This window comes from Hipposideros armiger, unplaced genomic scaffold (genome assembly GCF_001890085.2).
Source record: "Hipposideros armiger isolate ML-2016 unplaced genomic scaffold, ASM189008v1 scaffold_268, whole genome shotgun sequence".
Taxonomy (NCBI): Eukaryota; Metazoa; Chordata; class Mammalia; order Chiroptera; family Hipposideridae; genus Hipposideros; species Hipposideros armiger.
In genome coordinates this window covers 697952-715507 of record NW_017731618.1, presented here as the reverse complement: position 1 = coordinate 715507, position 17556 = coordinate 697952, and the positions used below count along the sequence as shown (strand labels likewise).

General features: G+C 39.7%; 1 protein-coding gene across 11 annotated transcripts in view; it reads right to left on the bottom strand.

Moving 5' to 3' along the window:
* UNC80 (unc-80 subunit of NALCN channel complex) overlaps positions 1-17556 on the bottom strand; it is a 199204-nt gene that overhangs the window by 78847 nt on the left and 102801 nt on the right. For all 11 annotated transcript variants that reach the window (XM_019656896.1, XM_019656903.1, XM_019656897.1 and 8 more), the window contains 4 exons: positions 16808-16908; positions 10012-10212; positions 1469-1576; positions 153-291 (listed from right to left, as the gene is read on the bottom strand). In XM_019656896.1, the coding sequence (XP_019512441.1) occupies positions 153-291; positions 1469-1576; positions 10012-10212; positions 16808-16908 (549 nt within the window). The remainder of the gene's footprint in view (positions 1-152; positions 292-1468; positions 1577-10011; positions 10213-16807; positions 16909-17556) is intronic.

Genomic DNA, 17556 nt, shown 5'->3' with positions numbered 1-17556 from the left:
TCCTGTCATGCACAGCTCTAGCTAGAGTTCCAGCAATTGCTGTCAATCTGACCCAGGAGTAAAAATGGAATGGGATGCACCTCTGTCTTGTTTAAACACTGGGAAGAGTGGCAGCAGGACCAGGACCAGGGGCCCAGGTCGCCTTTCTTTACCTGCCGCTCCTGCCATGTGCTCATCCATGCTGAGCAGGAGTTCCCAGGCAGCTGGCTGGATGTCGCCATACATCTCCTCTGTCAGAATCGGTGCTGCCTTGATTAGCAGAGATAAGGGAGCAGGCGACAGGCTCATCACCTGGCAAAGATAGAAATCATGGCTTAAAATCTTTGAAGACACCGATGGCTGTACACCTCTTGATACTCAAGTGCCACTTCTCCTTTCTCTGCTTTCTTTAAATGACCTTAAACTACTTGCAAAAATGGAGCATATTTATTGGCATGGTATAAAATAAAGTTAAACTTTATTAGTTGATGTATAATTAGGGAAAAAAATCATACTAATTTCATCATGCTTTCACCATACAAACTGCTTTGCAAACACCTAAGGAATAAACTGTGGAATAAGTACAGCTCCATGAGAAAAGAAAGGCCCCAGCCAATAAACCTTTGTGCTAAAAGTCCCAATGGACTTTCAAACCATCCTATTTTCCTGTTTATTAGGATTTGATTTCTACTGAAAACTATGAGTAGCTTCTAACGAATGTTAGAATGTTAGTTTTCTAAATCAGTGTAAGTGTAGATGGCACTTTCTATTTGTAATAATATATATTGTGGTTATTGCCCCCAGATTAGCCCACAAAATCTTATTTAATCCATTAATTCAGATAATTTAGGCAATCAATGTAGGTTCCAGTCAAGTCTAGGTCTTTAACCATCATTTTAAGCATTTTCCAGAAAAACATAAAAAGTGGTTCTCTTCTCCCCGCCCTCCCCCAGGGAAATGTATTATGATTTAGAACTTTGGTTGTAATAATATAACATTAGGTCAAGCCCTGGATAAGTAGGTAAGTGTACTATTTCATCTATCATGCAATAATCCTGTGAGATGGGTCTAATGTTATAATCCCCATCTTATAGGTGAAGCAACTAAAGCTGAAACAAATGAAGGAATTTACCTAAGGTCCCGGGGCCAGAGTGACAGATTTGGGATTTTAACCCAGACGTTTTATTCCAAGACATCAGAGCACCACCACCATAATGGTGGCAAATTAGCTCCATTGGAGCAGCAGGAGTAGGAAGAGGCACAGTTCCTGTCAAGTGCCCGAACCCTTGTTCTTCGTGGAAGCTGGCTGTCTAGCACAGAGGGATTTTTTCCTTGCACACTTGGTGGCAGTCTTGCTCACCAAGTAAAGGGGCCATTATGCCAATACCGTGTCAACTGGCACTGTATGTCCCAAACAATAGAAAACAGGATGTCTAGAGCCCCCACCCTGCTACCGCTCCGTGGATGTTTCTGATCCTGGTGTCAATACCTGCAGTCTGATGTATTTCAGCATTCCAGAGTCCTTTTTCCCTTCCAGGTTGGCATCTGAAACTCTCTTCTTCAGAGAAGGTGTCCTCAGGCATGACTTATCCGAGCCCTGAAAAGAACATGAGGCATGTGATAAAGAGCAATAAAGAAAGCTCTCTCCAAAACCAACAGTGTTGTCTTTCCCCAAATTCTCCAAACAACCATCTTCGTTTAATGGGAGGGATGATTTAAAGCCTTTATGTGGACCCACACTTTCTGAAAATTAAAAGCAGTAAACTTCGTAATAAAAAGGGAGTGCAGAGATATTTAGCAACAAACTCTTCTTTTACTGCTGAGGAAACTGGGATCCAGAGAGGCAGAGTAATTGATCAAGTTGCAAAGCGGACTTCCATTTCAGGGCTAAACATATTCCACCAAGCTGTTAATAACACAAGTCTTTTAGAATACTAAGTCAGTTAAAATCCACACTATTGAATGACCCTTTTACAAGGCTGGATGTTATAATTCGACCTTTTGGTAATGGAAGAATGAAAATATTTCACAGGGGAGTGTTTAGGAAGTAAAGATTCATAGCATCCATCATCTAGGCCCGAGTTGCCCAGATAAACTGTCTTCTTTAAAAAAAGCATACTATCTTTACTCATCGAAAGGAGGCAGCAGTTCTTTCAAACTAGCCCCTCAGCCAGGGTCCAATATGGGCCTAACTCATCTGTGTAAGCAGAGGAGACAAGGTCTTCCCCTGACTCCCTCAACACCAAGGAATGGAGTGGACAGAGCTGCTGGGAGAATGATGGGTCCTAATGGTGACAGGCCCTTGTTTACTTATCCTGAGCCCTGATTCCTCCTAGTTTTGTACTCCAGGCTGTGCATAGAGGGAATCCATCCCTTTGCACAGAATACATGCACATTTGTGTTTTCAGTGCCATGTCAATGAAACACTTTGTCCCTCAAAGACAAGGGGAAAAAACTGAACTCCTTAAGAATTTTGAACAGAACTTCACAGTGTTATACATGAAGATTTTGAAAGAAAAGGCAAATCTGAAAGTACATGCATGTTCCAAGAAAGTCTTTCAAAACTCTGACAAAAAGACCCAAGACAATGCATCTATTATGTGACTGGTAAGGAATGAACATTTTAAATGAATCTATTTGGAAACAAATGAATCAGAGCTCTTGCTGTGTTTTCTAAATATAAAAACCTGGAGGCACATACTTGGGAACACATATCATTGAGGAGAAAAGTCTTGCATATTTTTTCTTTCTTTCTGTGAATGGAAAGCAATGCACAGCACAAATATCATGCCTATTTTTTTAATTTGGAAACTTGTAAAATCATACATGACAATCATTTTTCATATAAATATAGGGGTATAGTTCACTTCCTTTAAAAAAATTGAAGTTATTTTAAAAGTGGCATCTCTCTTTTATTTTTATTTATATATTTTAAAAAATATTTTGTTTTATATTTATAAAACAATACACGTAAATTGCAGAATATTAGGAAAACACAGAAACTATGACGAAGAAAACAAAAACGTCTGTAATCCCCTACCCAGTGTTGACCATCATTTGTTCACTTTCAGCCTCCCCACCTCCCCACCCATGAATTTTAAGCACAACTGCGAGGATATTATGTATGTGACCTACAATTTTAAACAATTCATTTCACTATGATCTTATAAATGAATATTTCCCCAGGTCATTACAATTATTTTAAAACTTGATTTTTGAATTTTGTAAATATTTCACCCTTGTCTCTTTGGACTGGATATTTTGTCTTTTTTAGGATTACTTTAAAAACAAAACAAAACACTTCTTGATTATAGAAATCTTAACGAGGAGAATACTCAGCTTAGAAGAAAAAGGATGAACATTTATATTTGCCTCTGACAATTCGGGAAATGGAGGGTTCTATTTAATCCTGCCTACTAAAACCAGACAGTACAAGTCAAGCTTCTCAGATACCAAATATTTAATATCTTGGCGCGCTTCCTTAGGAAGCCTGGGTTATTCTGGTTGCCTCATGATGATGAGAACGCTATTTTTAGTGGAAAGGGAAGGCAGTTTGTAGGGTTTTCACACTAAGGTGATGGGCTAGTCATTCTTCTTGAATGACCTGGCCAGGCTTGAAAGACAGAGGTCAGAGCTGGGTACACGTGTGATGGACATTTGGGTACACGACGGGAGTCTCCGGAAGTCCCTCTATTGGCGTGGCCTCTAACTCAGACTAACAAGGTTATTGTCGGTCACATTTTTGCTTTGGTAACTCGGTGTAAAACTTGGCTAGAAGAGAGTAAGGAACTGAACAGAGTAGGAGGCTAGTTCTGGAGGCATCTATTGATTATTAGTGGTTCTTGGAAGAACTGGAAATTTCACAAAACCGCGAGATGCACGTGGTGGTTGGAATCATACACCAGCTAGGGTCATGGACAGAAACCCAACTAGTAACCCAGACCAAAGGCCAGAATTTATTTTTAATAGAAGGCATCATTCATTGTTTTGTTGGTCTACCAGGAAGGGCTGTAGTCAATGGAAGGCAGCTATATAGCCCCAAGAACTGACTGGGGAATGCTTGCTATGGGATGGTGTAGAAGTTGAACTGCTGTCATTTTCTCTATATATTATATGCCGAGATAGTCATCATATTTGACTCCCTGGCCTCTCTCCCCATCCTGACCACTATTGATTGAGTTTACAGAGCAAAAGCAAATCCTTTGGCTGGCCAGGGATTTATCACTTGGGATGTTTGGATCAAAAAGAGGAGGAGTTGGGCCCCTCAAATTCCTGTCCTAGGGAATTAAGAGACACCAAGTCTGATTCACTTGGTGATGGTTGCTGGGGCTGAGAAGAAATGATGCAACCTTGGGATTTTCAGTCAAAGTACAAGATGAAAAAAGCAGAAGGAGCTGGGGAGAGAGATGAGTAAGTAGACGGAGATGATGCAGAAAGAAGCAGAGATGACAGTCTGTGTCCATCCTGAGATGAAAGCAGCTTTGGTTCTCATTCCTTTGAAGCTTGGCTGTGTTTCCCATTCTGTCCCTGGTTTCATGAGATTCTGCTATATGCTTTGAAAAAACTTTCTAATTACTTGAACATGTTTTGGTCAGTTTCTGCTACTAGCAACATAAAATTATTGACTAGAGAGGCATAATACTTAATTATTTTAAATAAAAATTTTATTTATCCACTTAACAATTCAAGAATATTTACTGGGGCCGGCCGAGTGGTGCGATGGTTAAGAACTGGCTTGGGACGCCAGAGGGCCCCAGTTCGGATCCCACATATGAGGGCCAGAGACATTGCCCTCTACAGCTAAGATGCTGAACAACAGCTCAAGCTGGAGCTGGGCTGCTGTGAGTCGCTGGCAACGGCGTAGGCTGCAGCCCCTGTGGCAGTGGGTTGCCATGAGCTACCTTGTGTAGCCAGCAGCCAGCGTGAGCGAACAGCAGCCGCCGTGAGCAGCCGTCCAGAAGCTGGCGACTGATGTGCCTTGCCCAGGAAGAGCGCAATGATGGTGCCAACTTGGGCCAGTGAAGCAACGTCCTCCACAACTAGACTGAAGAACAAAAGGACAGAAACTTATCTGTTCTCCTTCCCCCAATTCCCCAGCACTGTTCCCATCCCCCCAATTCCCCAATAAAAATATTTAAAAAAGAATATTTACTGAGTTAACTACATGCAGGCGCTGGGCTTACTGCTGGGGATACTCTGAGGAGCAAAACATGTTTGCCCTCATGGAGAGTGTATTGTTCTAAGAGAGATAGATAAATGCACACAAGCGAAGAGACCTGGTAGGGAGAAAAGGAGGTATCTGCCATGAGTGATGATGTACTGTGGAAATAATGAAGTATTTAAAATTTGGGAAAATTGGAGTCAGCCTACTGGGCTCTCTGGGAAAGGCATTTCCTCAAGTTTCTGGGAAGAAGTATCATGCCAAGATAAGTGTGATATTTCCCTGCAGGTAAACCAGAACCTTTGTGTCTTACATCTCTGACACACAGTTTATGCATGTTATAGTGGGGAGTCATTCTGACCCATGAAATCAAGACCTAGGGCTTGGTCTTGGCCTCACAATAGTGTTTTCTACAACTTTAGAAAAATATTTGTCCTGGAGGCAATCAGTTGGCCACTTGCCATTTGCATTGGCTTCATAGAATTTAGACACAGTAGCCTTTCTTTTTTTGTGCATATATCACCTTTTACCCCCTCTCGTTTTTGGGTGAAAGGAATAAATTGTTTATCTAATACTTTTTTTTCATCAGCAAGCACTATTTGAACATCTACTCTATTTAGAACATAGCATTGGACAAGGTACAGATATGTAGGAAAAGCACAGAGTTCTTTGATGAAGGTGACATACATATATACACAAATTTTATAAACTTTAACATATATATATATATATATATATATATATATATGACAGTTTATAAAAACCCATCAAGTGTAGAAGTGGAAGTGCACTAAAATAGACTTAACAGAATGTACAGTGAGTCTCTGAGCACTGAAATGCAGATGAGCAGATAGATCAGAGTTAGGTGGGTTACGAAATGTACTAGCTGCCACAGACATATTCTGCCATTAACAACCAACTAAAAGGGAAATGAGAACAAAATACAAATTGCTCATACATCTTGATTTTAATCAGAATTACTGCTTTTATTCTTGATTTCTTGCCTACTCTGGTTTCATTGTGCCCTGGAAACATGGGCATTGTTCATTTAGTGTCAGATTCAGAACAGGCAACTGGAAACATCATGGAGGGAAAAAAAGGAGCTTGAACAAGAGGTTGCCAATTTTGAAATAAAATGTTTATCACAGAAGATTCAATACATCTTTTTAGCCCTTCACCTGCATGACCAATTCAAATGTGTTAAGGTTAGCGGACACTTACTCTTGCTTTCCTTTCCCATTTCCTTTCAGAAATGTAAACAATTCAGAAGGTTGGTGAGCCTTTTCTGCTGCTTTAGCCCAATGTCCTGGTTGGGCCAGAGGTGGAGGGCACTCATGAAACATCCCAGAACTATATAACCCACTCATTTATTCAACATTTACTGTCCCTCTGCTATAAGGGAGGCACTCTGTTAGATATCACACAGAATACAAAATGGGTAAGACTGTGGCCAAGACATGGAAACAATGGAAGTATCTTTGATAGATGGCTGGATAAAGAAGATAGGGAACATATATACAATGGAATATTACCCAGCCATAGGAAAGGATGAAATACTGCCATTTGCGACAACATGGATGGATCTTGAGAAAATCACACTAAATGAAATGAGTCAGATAGAAGATGTTGAGAACCTTCAGCCATCCGTGGGACATAAAACTGAAAGCAACAAATGAACAAGACAAACAAGCAAACAAAAACTTATAGACAGACAATAGTATAGGGGTTACTAGAGGGAAAGGGGAATAGACAAGAGTAAAGGGGTGATGGAAGGAGATTTGACTTTTGGTGGTGAGTACACAAGGCAATATACAAATGATGTATTATAGAATTGTACCTTGAAACCTATATAATTTTATTAACTTATACCACCCCAATAAATTTAATTAAAAAATTAAACATAAAAAGAAAACATAATTAAAATTATTTCTAATGACCATGCTCTTATATGCTATTCAACATAAAAATGTTAATAATATGCATTAAATAATTTTAACTTATGCATTAAATAGCTAGTAATGAGCAATAAAGTTCATAATTAAGACAGAGGAGAAATAGAGATATCAATAGCCCCATTTTGCAGACAGAGTAATTTTAAAGCCTCTCAGTGCTTGCCACTACCCACAGGACAAAGAACAAAATCCTTCTCATGGTCTGGGAGGCCCTACATGGCCTGGTCTCCATCTGCCTATGCGACCTCATCATGTACCACAGTCCTCTGTGCTCCAGCCATGGTTCTTTGTACTCATCTCTTCTCTCTGGTTGGAAAATTCCATATTTAGTTAACATCTATGCATCCTTCAGTCATAGCTCATCTGTCACTTTATTGGAAAGGCTGCCTTATCTCCCCTGACAAGTTCAAAGCCTTGTTTATAAGCTTTCGTAGCATGGTGTATCTCTCCTTCATTGTACTCATCACATGTAATTTTGGGACATTTATTTGATTAATGTCTACCTCTCTAAATGGACTGTGTGCATCACATGAGGGCAAGAACCATACCTCTTTTGCCCATCAGTATGCCCAGCACACAGTATGGACTCAGCATGGTCCACAGGTTCTTTACAAATTTGTTGAATAGATGAATGGATGAACGATTGAATGAAGAATCGAAAAAGCACAAGTAAAATGCCTGTGTAATTTAGAGGAAGGAGGAGGGAAGGAAAATAACATTAGCTGTCATTGCACTATGCCTGTGGTGAACCCTGGGGAGATCAGAAAAGGTTTCAGGGAAGAGGTGGCATTTGAGTTGGATCTTGAAGGATGTTCGGATTTGGACACGTATGGATTTACAGATGAAAGTGCAATTGGAGCAGATACAGCAGTAAGCACTCTCAGAGTGTGTATGGTGAACAGTGAACATTAAGTTTAGGTCGGTGCATTTTCGCAACTCCCAACATACATGCTTTTTTACTAAAGCTAAGGGAGTTTTTATATGAAGGAGAACTGGCCTGAATGAAAATAGGTTTTCTTTGAATGTAGTATCATCTACATTTGAGGTATATATGTATATATACATGTCTCTATGTACATGCATACATACAAACATACATATGTATATATTTTTCTTTTTATGTCATTTGGCAGTTTATGCAGTTTATTTGTTACCACATTGATCTATTCCATACCTGATTTCCCCTCAGAATTTATGTGGTTTGAATACCATGAAATGCAATAGAATCTAGTTTCAAAAGCCCTGATTTTGATATTCCATAGTTCCAAATTAAAGTCTAGATGAATGATATAGAAGTGAACTACAGACAATCCCATCTTTCTGAGCCTCATCTTTTTCATCTATAACATGGGGAGAACAATATCTCTTGCACAAGGTGTGTAAGAATCCAAAAGCACTTTGTCAATGATATATACTTGCCTTATACCCTCACAAATATGCTTCAAAAAAACTATTAAAAGGTCATATCCCAGAAGGCGAATTAGCACACTTAAATGAGATGCATGAAACGCATATGTTTTTCTTAGGCTCTGTTGCATTATTCAAAATTCCTTCAATGAACCTGCATTGCTTTTGTAATAAAAAAGTTGTAATTAAAAAAAATCCCTTTGCGAGTGCTAAAGTGTTACAAATCGCTGTACAACTCAACTGAGCATTTTTTGTTCTTGCTCTTGTTCTTTAGTTGTTTGGTTTGTACGTTTTTGTCATCCTCCCGCCCCACCAAGCCTGGCTTGCAAACACCTTAGTAGAAAGATCCTCTGCTCCTACTTATTTATTTTTTATGTCTCCCAGACCATCTGGCCTAATACTGTGCCAACCGCAGGTGCACAATGAATGTGCATCGAAATGAATAGGTTTTATACAAAAACCTCTTTGCAAAACCACTCGGGAGAAGCAGCTGCAGGGCCGGCCAGCAGCATCTATTCCGTTGGACGTCTTGGCCATCACGCCTGTTCAGGGGCAGGTGGGTAACCCAGGGCTTCCCTGGCAGGAGCACGGCAGCCCTGGTTCCTGTCTTCATCTTCTGCCAGCTCAGCTGTTCAGTGTAGTTGTCAGGAAAGTGCAGCTGAATGCTTAGAAAATGTGTTTCTTGAAGGAGTTTCTAGGACTGATTTGACCTAGATTGCCCTGTTATTTATCTGTGAACAATTGGGCCACCGATATAGGATTTCCTAATACCTAACTGTATCTGTTTCCTATTGCTGCTGTAACAAATTACCAACAAGCTTCATGTCTTAAAACAACACAAATTTATTATCTTGTAGTTCTGGAGGTTAGAAGTCTAAAGTGGATGGTCCCCTGCTGGAGGTTTTAGGGAATTATTCATTCCCTTATCTTCTCCACCTTCCAGAGGCTGCCAGCATTTCTTGGCTTATGGCCCTGCCTCACTCTGACCTCTGCTTCTGTTGTCATTGCTCCTTTTCTGCCTCTGTCTCTCCTGCCTCCTTTTTTTCACTTATAAGGACCCTTATGATTACACTGGGCATCTATCTCTTGGATAATTCAGGAAAATCTCCTCACTATAAATCTCTTTATTCACACAGGCAAATCCCTTTTGCCACATGAAGTAACATATTCACAGGTCCCACTGATTAGAATGCAGACATCTTTGGTGGGGGTGGGGGGGTTATTGTGTCTAATGCAATAACCTACTCATCGCTACCACCCCATAAGTTCATATTTCTCCAGAGAACTAAGCAAACCCTAAGCAAAGACTCCATGTTTGCTCATGGACACGAAGACAAAGCATTTGTCTTTCTTGTGTTCATTTCCTACCTTTGCTCAGAATCTCACAGATCTTTGGCCTGATTTATACAACGGTAGTGGCCTGAAGCTTTTATTTCCAGAGAGAAGACTGTCAGAAAAGACTGCCACCATTTTCCCTGTAGCTGGTATGCTATTGCTTGGTCATTCACTCACCTCCTTCTGCTTTTTGCCTCTGAGAGCCACGTTGCTGATATTGTTACTCTCCCGGAGGGAGTCCACACTGTCTCCATACAACAGCTTGATGGCCCTGACCAGCCGGGCACAGGAGCGGCTGTGGTGCAGATAGCAGTGCGGGTGGCAGTAGTCCACATGGGTGCAGATGAAGCTTTGCTGATTGCACAGCAAGATCATGACCTGGGACACAGACATGACTGAGAGTCAGCCGGGCAACCGGAGTGCAGACAAACCATGAGCATATATACGGGGTGAAAGGTGGAAAGTTAGAATGTCAACTTCCCTTGAGGGGTCTTGAAACCACAGTGATTCAATAATTCCCATAAGGAAACAAACAGTTACAAGCCTTTAAGTCCTTGGCTTCTTTTGCTCTCTCCATTCACACTTGAGAGAAAAGAGCATTTTGAAACAATAAAATGTTAAGTGATCTTCAAAAATTTAAAATAATTATTGTGGGATGTATAGTTTCCAAATTTTTTCACATGAACACTCTAAACTATTTTATTCTGAAATATATTATTTTTTCAGCTGTTATGTTGTGGAAACAGCCAGGTAGAAGAGCATAAACTGATGAGAAGCCCTATCCCAAAGGATTTGACTGACCTTTGACAACTGTGGGATGCCCAGCTATGTGGAACATGAAAATATTTCTGCATCTTCCACTCTAACCTATATAATCTTCAACTGGCCCTGAACCCCATTGTAGAGTTTCATTCCTCTCTCTACAAGCTAATATTTTTCTCTGGCTTTTGGGCTATTCTAGCTCTTCACTTGTGGCTTGATCTTGATCTGGCTCAACTCCTCACCTCTCTTAGACTTCCCAAGTGGAATTCCAGAAGAGAGTTCGGTTGATTTAAGGATACAGTTATTTTAAGATGAGGAATGAAGGCCCCTAAATGTGTAACTTCCTAAGTTGCCTTCCTAACAAGGTGGCAGCATCCCTTGAGCCACAAGGTTAATCAAATATGCATAGGGTAGTCTTCTGAATGCTTCCATCCTCCATGAAACTAGCTCCCATCCGATACCTAACCTGTGAGAGGCTGTGTGCTATACTGGAAGGAGAACATAAAGTGAGTCTACATGGACAAGGCCAATCCAACTTGCTGAGAAGGGCTGTCACACAGCTCCTTAGTATCGAGAGGCCTTGTTTACTTTGAAACAGAGAAAAACAGCAGTAACAATTCCATACCCCTATCAAACTCAGCTAATAAATGCCTCATACTCTTCTAAATTTTCAAAACATATGTGTTGTCCAGATCCCGCTCAAGATTCACTGAATATCTCAGATATTCCTGTTTATACTGGTATGAGGCACATGTAAGAATTGTAAGGTTTCCCTTCTGATTCTCAAATCTGGTTGTTCAAGAGAAGCACCAAGAAAGCTTAACAACAGCAGCAAAAAGTAAACAAACACAAAAATAATCATTACTGATTTTTGTTCAGGAGATTCTGATTTAGTAGATCTGGGGTAGAGGTGGAGGTGACCTAGAAATCTATTTAAAAATTCTGCCCAGGTATGTCCCTTCCATGACTGTTTTCTTTTCTAGGAATTCACTGATTGAGAAGCTAAGCGGCCAGGCAGAAACTAGCTGACAGGCAGAGTGGAGATTCTGGCAATTTCACTGTGATGGGGAAACAAAATTGAAGTTTCTGACCCATCAAGAATGAGGGGCTCTAGGGCATATCTAAGACTCTCACTGGAAACCTCAAACAGCTTCATACTAAGAGGTATGTGGATGGGGGCGGGGGAACTAGAAATAGTACAAGTCAAGTCAGCTTAGTTCCTGAGTGGATTGAGGTGATCTTGGCTGTGTAACAGAGGATGGGGTGAATCATCTCTGGTGGGAAAGAGCATCATCTGGAGCCTCTATAATTCTATAATGTTTAAAAAATTAACAAACTGTTTCAGAGCAGTTTTAGGTTCAGAGCAAAATTAAACAGAAGGTACAGAGAGTTCTCATATACTCCCTGCCACACACATACGCATTCTCCGTTACCAACATCCCTACCAGAGTGTTACATTTATTATAATCGATGAACCTATACTGACACATCATTATCACCCAAAGTCCACAGTTTACATTAGGGTTCACCCTTGGTGTTTTATATTCTGTGGGTTTTGACAGACGTATAATGACATGTATCCATCATTGTGCTTTCATAATTTTTCAGCCATGTTTAGTAGTCAGTGAAATGGCTAGGCATATAAAAGAGCAGGACCAAGAGAAGGCAATAGATTCATATATTGGAATTATCAGTCATGGACTTTCAAATATCTATGATTAACTATGATCAATGCGGGAATTAAAAAATACTTTAACTGGATGATAATGAACATATGATGTATCAAATCTTATGTGGTGCAGCTAAGGCTGTTTTTAGAGACCATTTATAGTTTTAAGTGTACATGTTAGCAAAGTGGTTGAAAATCAATTATCTAAGTATCTACATCAAGAAATTAAGGGAAGAAAACAAGTTAAACTCAAAGAAAGCAGAAGGAACGAATAAAGATAATAGCAGAAATTAATGAAACAAAAATAAAACATTCCAAAACAACAAAACCAAAACCTGGTTCTTTGCCTAATAAAATTGACAAACTTTTCATAAGACTGATCAAAAAAAAAAAAAAGCAAGAGAAAAAAGACATGACCTACCAGTATCAGGAATGGTAAAGGCACATCAATGTAGGTACTACAGAATTTAAAATGATCTCAGAGGGCCTAGCTGGCAATTAAGAGAATATTATAAATACCTTTTTGCTAATGAATGTGAATATTTGGATTAAATTAACAAATTCGTAGGGGGGAAATCAATTTATCAAACTTCTCCCAGAAGAAATAGAAAATATGAATGGTCTTAATCACATTACATATATTGAACTTGTAATTAAAAACCTTCATGCTAAGAAAAATTTAGGTCTAAAAAGTTTTACCAATGATTTCTTCTAAATATTTAAAGACTGTTTAATTGTTAAGTGTTTAAACACATTTCCAGAGTGTTTGTGTGTAGAACATGACAGAAAACTAAAAACCATTATTGAGGGAATTTAAGAGGTCCTAAATAAGTGGAGGGACATAAATTAATAGAGAGATTGATCATTTTACATATCTGAAGACAAACTTAATAAAGATCTCAGTTCCTCAATTTTAAAGAATCTTTACATTCAAGGCTGCTTTGGAAGCTTTTTTGTGGAAAATGACAATGTGATTCTAAGTGGAAATGGATCTAGCCAAGAATAAATCAGGCCATCCTGAAGAAGAGTAAAGTTGGAGGACTTACGCCTACACTTATATGAGCCAAAGAAACAGACACAACAGAGTATATAGTATAAGATGTTAATTACATGCATTTCAAAAATTATTCTATGGTCTTAGAAGTTACAATTATGGTTACTGATGGGGGAGAGTAGTGATGGCTAGATGGCCTGTTTATGGCTTCTAAGGTGTTCATACGGTTTCTCTACCTGATGGTGGTTACTCATATGTGATCACTTTGTGAAAATGTATTGAGTTGTACACTTTTTTTTTTGCATGCCTTTTTTTTTTTTTTTTTTTTAGCTGAGCCATCCCGCCACCTGTTGGCAGCTCACGGCTGCTCAGCTTGGGCTGACTCGAACCGCTGTTGCTCAGAGCTCAAACTCTTGAGCGAGCTCTTAACCAACTGAGCCACTCAGCCGGCCCTTTGCATGCCTTTCAATATGTAGGTTTGACTTCACTAAAAATTTTACTTTAAAAACAGCTCCTCAGACATACAAATCAGTAAGGAGGAAGTAAAATTGTCACTATATGCAGATGACATGGTACTATATGTAGAGAACTGCAAAGATTCCATCAAAAAGCTATTGGAACTGATAGACAAATTCAGTAAGGTAGCAGGATACAAAATCAATATTCAGAAATCAGTTGTATTTGTATATACCAATAATAAACTATCGGAAGGAGAAATTAAGAAAACAGTTCCATTTACAATTGCTTCAAGAACTATAAAATACTTAGGAATAAATTTGACCAAAGAAGTAAAAGACCTGTACTCAGAAAATTATAAGACACTGAAGAAAGAAATAAAAGAAGATATAAATAAATGGAAAAACCTACCATGCTCATGGATAGGAAGAATTAATATAGTTAAAATGTCCATACTGCCTAAAGCAATATACAGATTCAATGCAATTCCTATCACACTACCAAGGGCATTTAGGATTATAGAAAGTATAACCCTAAAATTTATATCTAACCAAAAAAGACCCCAAATAGCCATGGCAATCCTGAGAAATAAGAAGAAAGTCGGGGGTATCATGCTACCAGACACTAAAACGTACTACAAGGCTACAGTAATCAAAACAGTATGGTACTGGCATAAAAACAGGCACATAGATCAATGGAACAGAATAGAGAGCCCAGAATTAAATCCAGGCATATATGGGCAGTTAGTCTATGACAAGGGAAACAAGAATTTACATTGGGGTAAAGATAGTCTATTTAATAAATGGTGCTGGGAAAATTGGACTGACACATGCAAAAAAATGAAACTGGACCATCTCTTACACCATATACAAGAACAAATTTAAAATGGATTAAAGACTTAAATGTAAGACCTGAAACCATAAAACTCCTAGAAGAAAATATAGGGACTAAATTTGCAGACATTACCTTGAGCAATATTTTTACAGATACATCCCCACGGGCAAGGGAAGTAAAAGAAAAAAATGAACATATGGGACTATATCAAACTTAAAAGTTTTTTCACAACAAAGGAAACCATCAATAAAACAAAAAGGAAGCCTACTGAATGGGAAAAGATATTTGTCAATGATATATCTGATAAGGGTTAATATCCAAAATGTATAAAACACTCATGCAACTCAACACCAAAAAAACAACCCAATTGAAAAATGGGCAGAGGATATGAAGAGATGTTTCTCTAAAGAGGACATACAGATGGCCAACAGGCATATGAAAAAATGCTCAACCTCACTAATCATTAGAGAGATGCAAATAAAAACCACAATGAGATTACTCTGGTCAGAATGGCTATCATCAATAAATCAACAAACAACAAATGCTGGCGAGGCTGTGGGGAAAAGGGAACCCTGGTGCACTGCTGGTGGGACTGCACACTGGTGCAGCCATTGTGGAAATCAGTATGGAGGTATCTCAAAAAACTGGAAATGGAACTACCTTCTGACCCAGCAATTCCACTCTTAGGTATTTATCCAGAAAAACCCAAGACATTAATTCGGAAAAACATATGCATCCCTATGTTCATTGCAGCGCTATTCACAATAGCCAAGACTTGGAAACAACCGAAATGCCCATCAGTAGATGGCTGGATTAAGAAACTGTGGTACATTTACACAATGGAGTATTACTCAGCTATAAAGAAGAAGGAAATCGTACCATTTGCAACGATATGGATGGATCTAGAGAACATCATGCTAAGTGAAATAAGTCAGTCAGAGAAAGACAAATACCATATGATCTCACTTATACATGGAATCTGAAAAACTTAATAAATGAGAAATGTAAACAGAAATAGTCTCAGACACAGAGGAAAAACTGAGGGGTACTGGTTGGGAAGGGGTGGGGATGAAGGAGAAGGGTAAGGGATGAGACAATACAAACTGGTAACTACAATATGGCCTCAGGGATAGAAAGGACAGTCTGGGGAATATAATCAATAATGTTGTAAATATTTTTTAGGGGACCAGTTGGACTCATGTCTTGTTAGGGAAACCACTTCATAGACAGTGATTTCTGAAGCTGATGTTGAATAATATTGTATGTCAACTATAATCATATATGCATATAGTCACAGGATGTGAAGTAGAGTGTGGGAATGGAGTCAGTGGAATTGTAATAGATAAGTATGATATCGGGGGGAGGGCAGTGGATGGTGGGAGGGAGTTTGTCACTTTGTGAGGGGTGAAAAGGATAACTATTGTATTGTTCTGTACACCTGAAACTAATAAAAAAGTAATTAACATAAACCCCCCCCCAAAAAAAAAAACAGCTCCTCAGAGATTCCCCAAATCAACCAGCTCTGGGGACCACTTCCATAGTGAAGGCACAGCACTATAAACTCTGAGAAGCATCATACACCAGCCAGCCCTTATCTGACCCTATAAGGAAGTCAGATTAAAATCAGAGGAGATGGTGACAGTTTATATCTAAGATCAGCAACAGGGCTGGCAGTACCCTGCCAATTGTAGAGCTGATGTTATGCTTCCTTACCTTGTCTTTCTTTCATCGTGCCCAGCTCAAACCTCAAACTTTAATCAATGCCTGGAGTTTCCCTGGGATTCCCTACTGACTGTGCCCTTTGGATAGTCCTTCGAGGTGTGACCTTTGTCATCATAGAATCTGCATGTCCTGGTTTACAGTTTGATCTAACAGAGACTCAAGACTGACACCATGACCTTGCCCTCAGCATTACTGATAATGTATCTAAAACTACCATGATGCCTTGCCTGCGTCACTCGAGCTGTCCTGACCACCAGTCTGGCCAAGCTGTTCATGGTTTTCCCTGGCTTACGGTGACCCAAAAGCCAGCCATCACAAAGGACCCTTGGTCTTAGTTAAGCTTAAAAGGATATCATCCAGCAGAATACCAATCATAGTGAGTGTTGAAAGTTTCAGCTGAAATACAATCTTCTGGCTTTTCTTGGAGACCTAAATTGTATTGGTGGTTTTAGTATAATCTTTTATCCCCCCTCCACAGATCTTTCCCAATGCCAAAAGAAACTGATCTCAGGGGTCTCCCTGAGATTCCTACTTACATGAAGCCATGACATGTTCCTGTGGTAGTTTTCCTCTGTGCCGGCAGCACTCATTCCTTCTGGCTCAATGCTGGGCTCACTTGCACTCCAAGGACTCCCTTCTTCAAAAGAAAAATACCAAGAAAAATTGTATTGTTTGGTCTCCATGGTTTGAACACATGGTACAGTTCTCCATGCTTTTGAATCCTAGGGCAGACTACCACCATTGCCCCGTGGGTTTCAGGGCATAGCACTGATTTTAATGGAGGAATATTAATAGGAGCTGTTCCCTTCACCACCAGCTGAACTGGCAATTACAAAGACACTTATGATCTCTGTGATGGCGGCTTCCATTTTGAGACATGGGAGCAGCGAAAAGACAGAGTCAAGTCTTTGAATTGCTGAGATGAGCAAGTTATTGGTTGAGTGTGCCCAAATCCATTCCAGACTGCCCAGACCTTGCAGGTATAGGTAAGTAGGGACACCAACCACCTGCAGTGGCCACACAGAGTGCTACTGCCTCGACGACTGCTGTGACTATGGCTAGTGCTACTGTTCCTAATATCACCTGTCTCTGCTCTCAGAGCTATTTCAAAGATGGGCAGGTGCCTGGGAAAATGAAAGGAATTTGGAGCAATTGTGTCTAATCATGGACAAAAAGAGTTTCCGCTCTGTGGGAAAGTATAAAAAAGACATCTCTCAGGAATTCACTACTTAGTATACTAGACAACAAAACTTTGTCCTGAAATCTAAAAGCTTCTCTGGGTCTT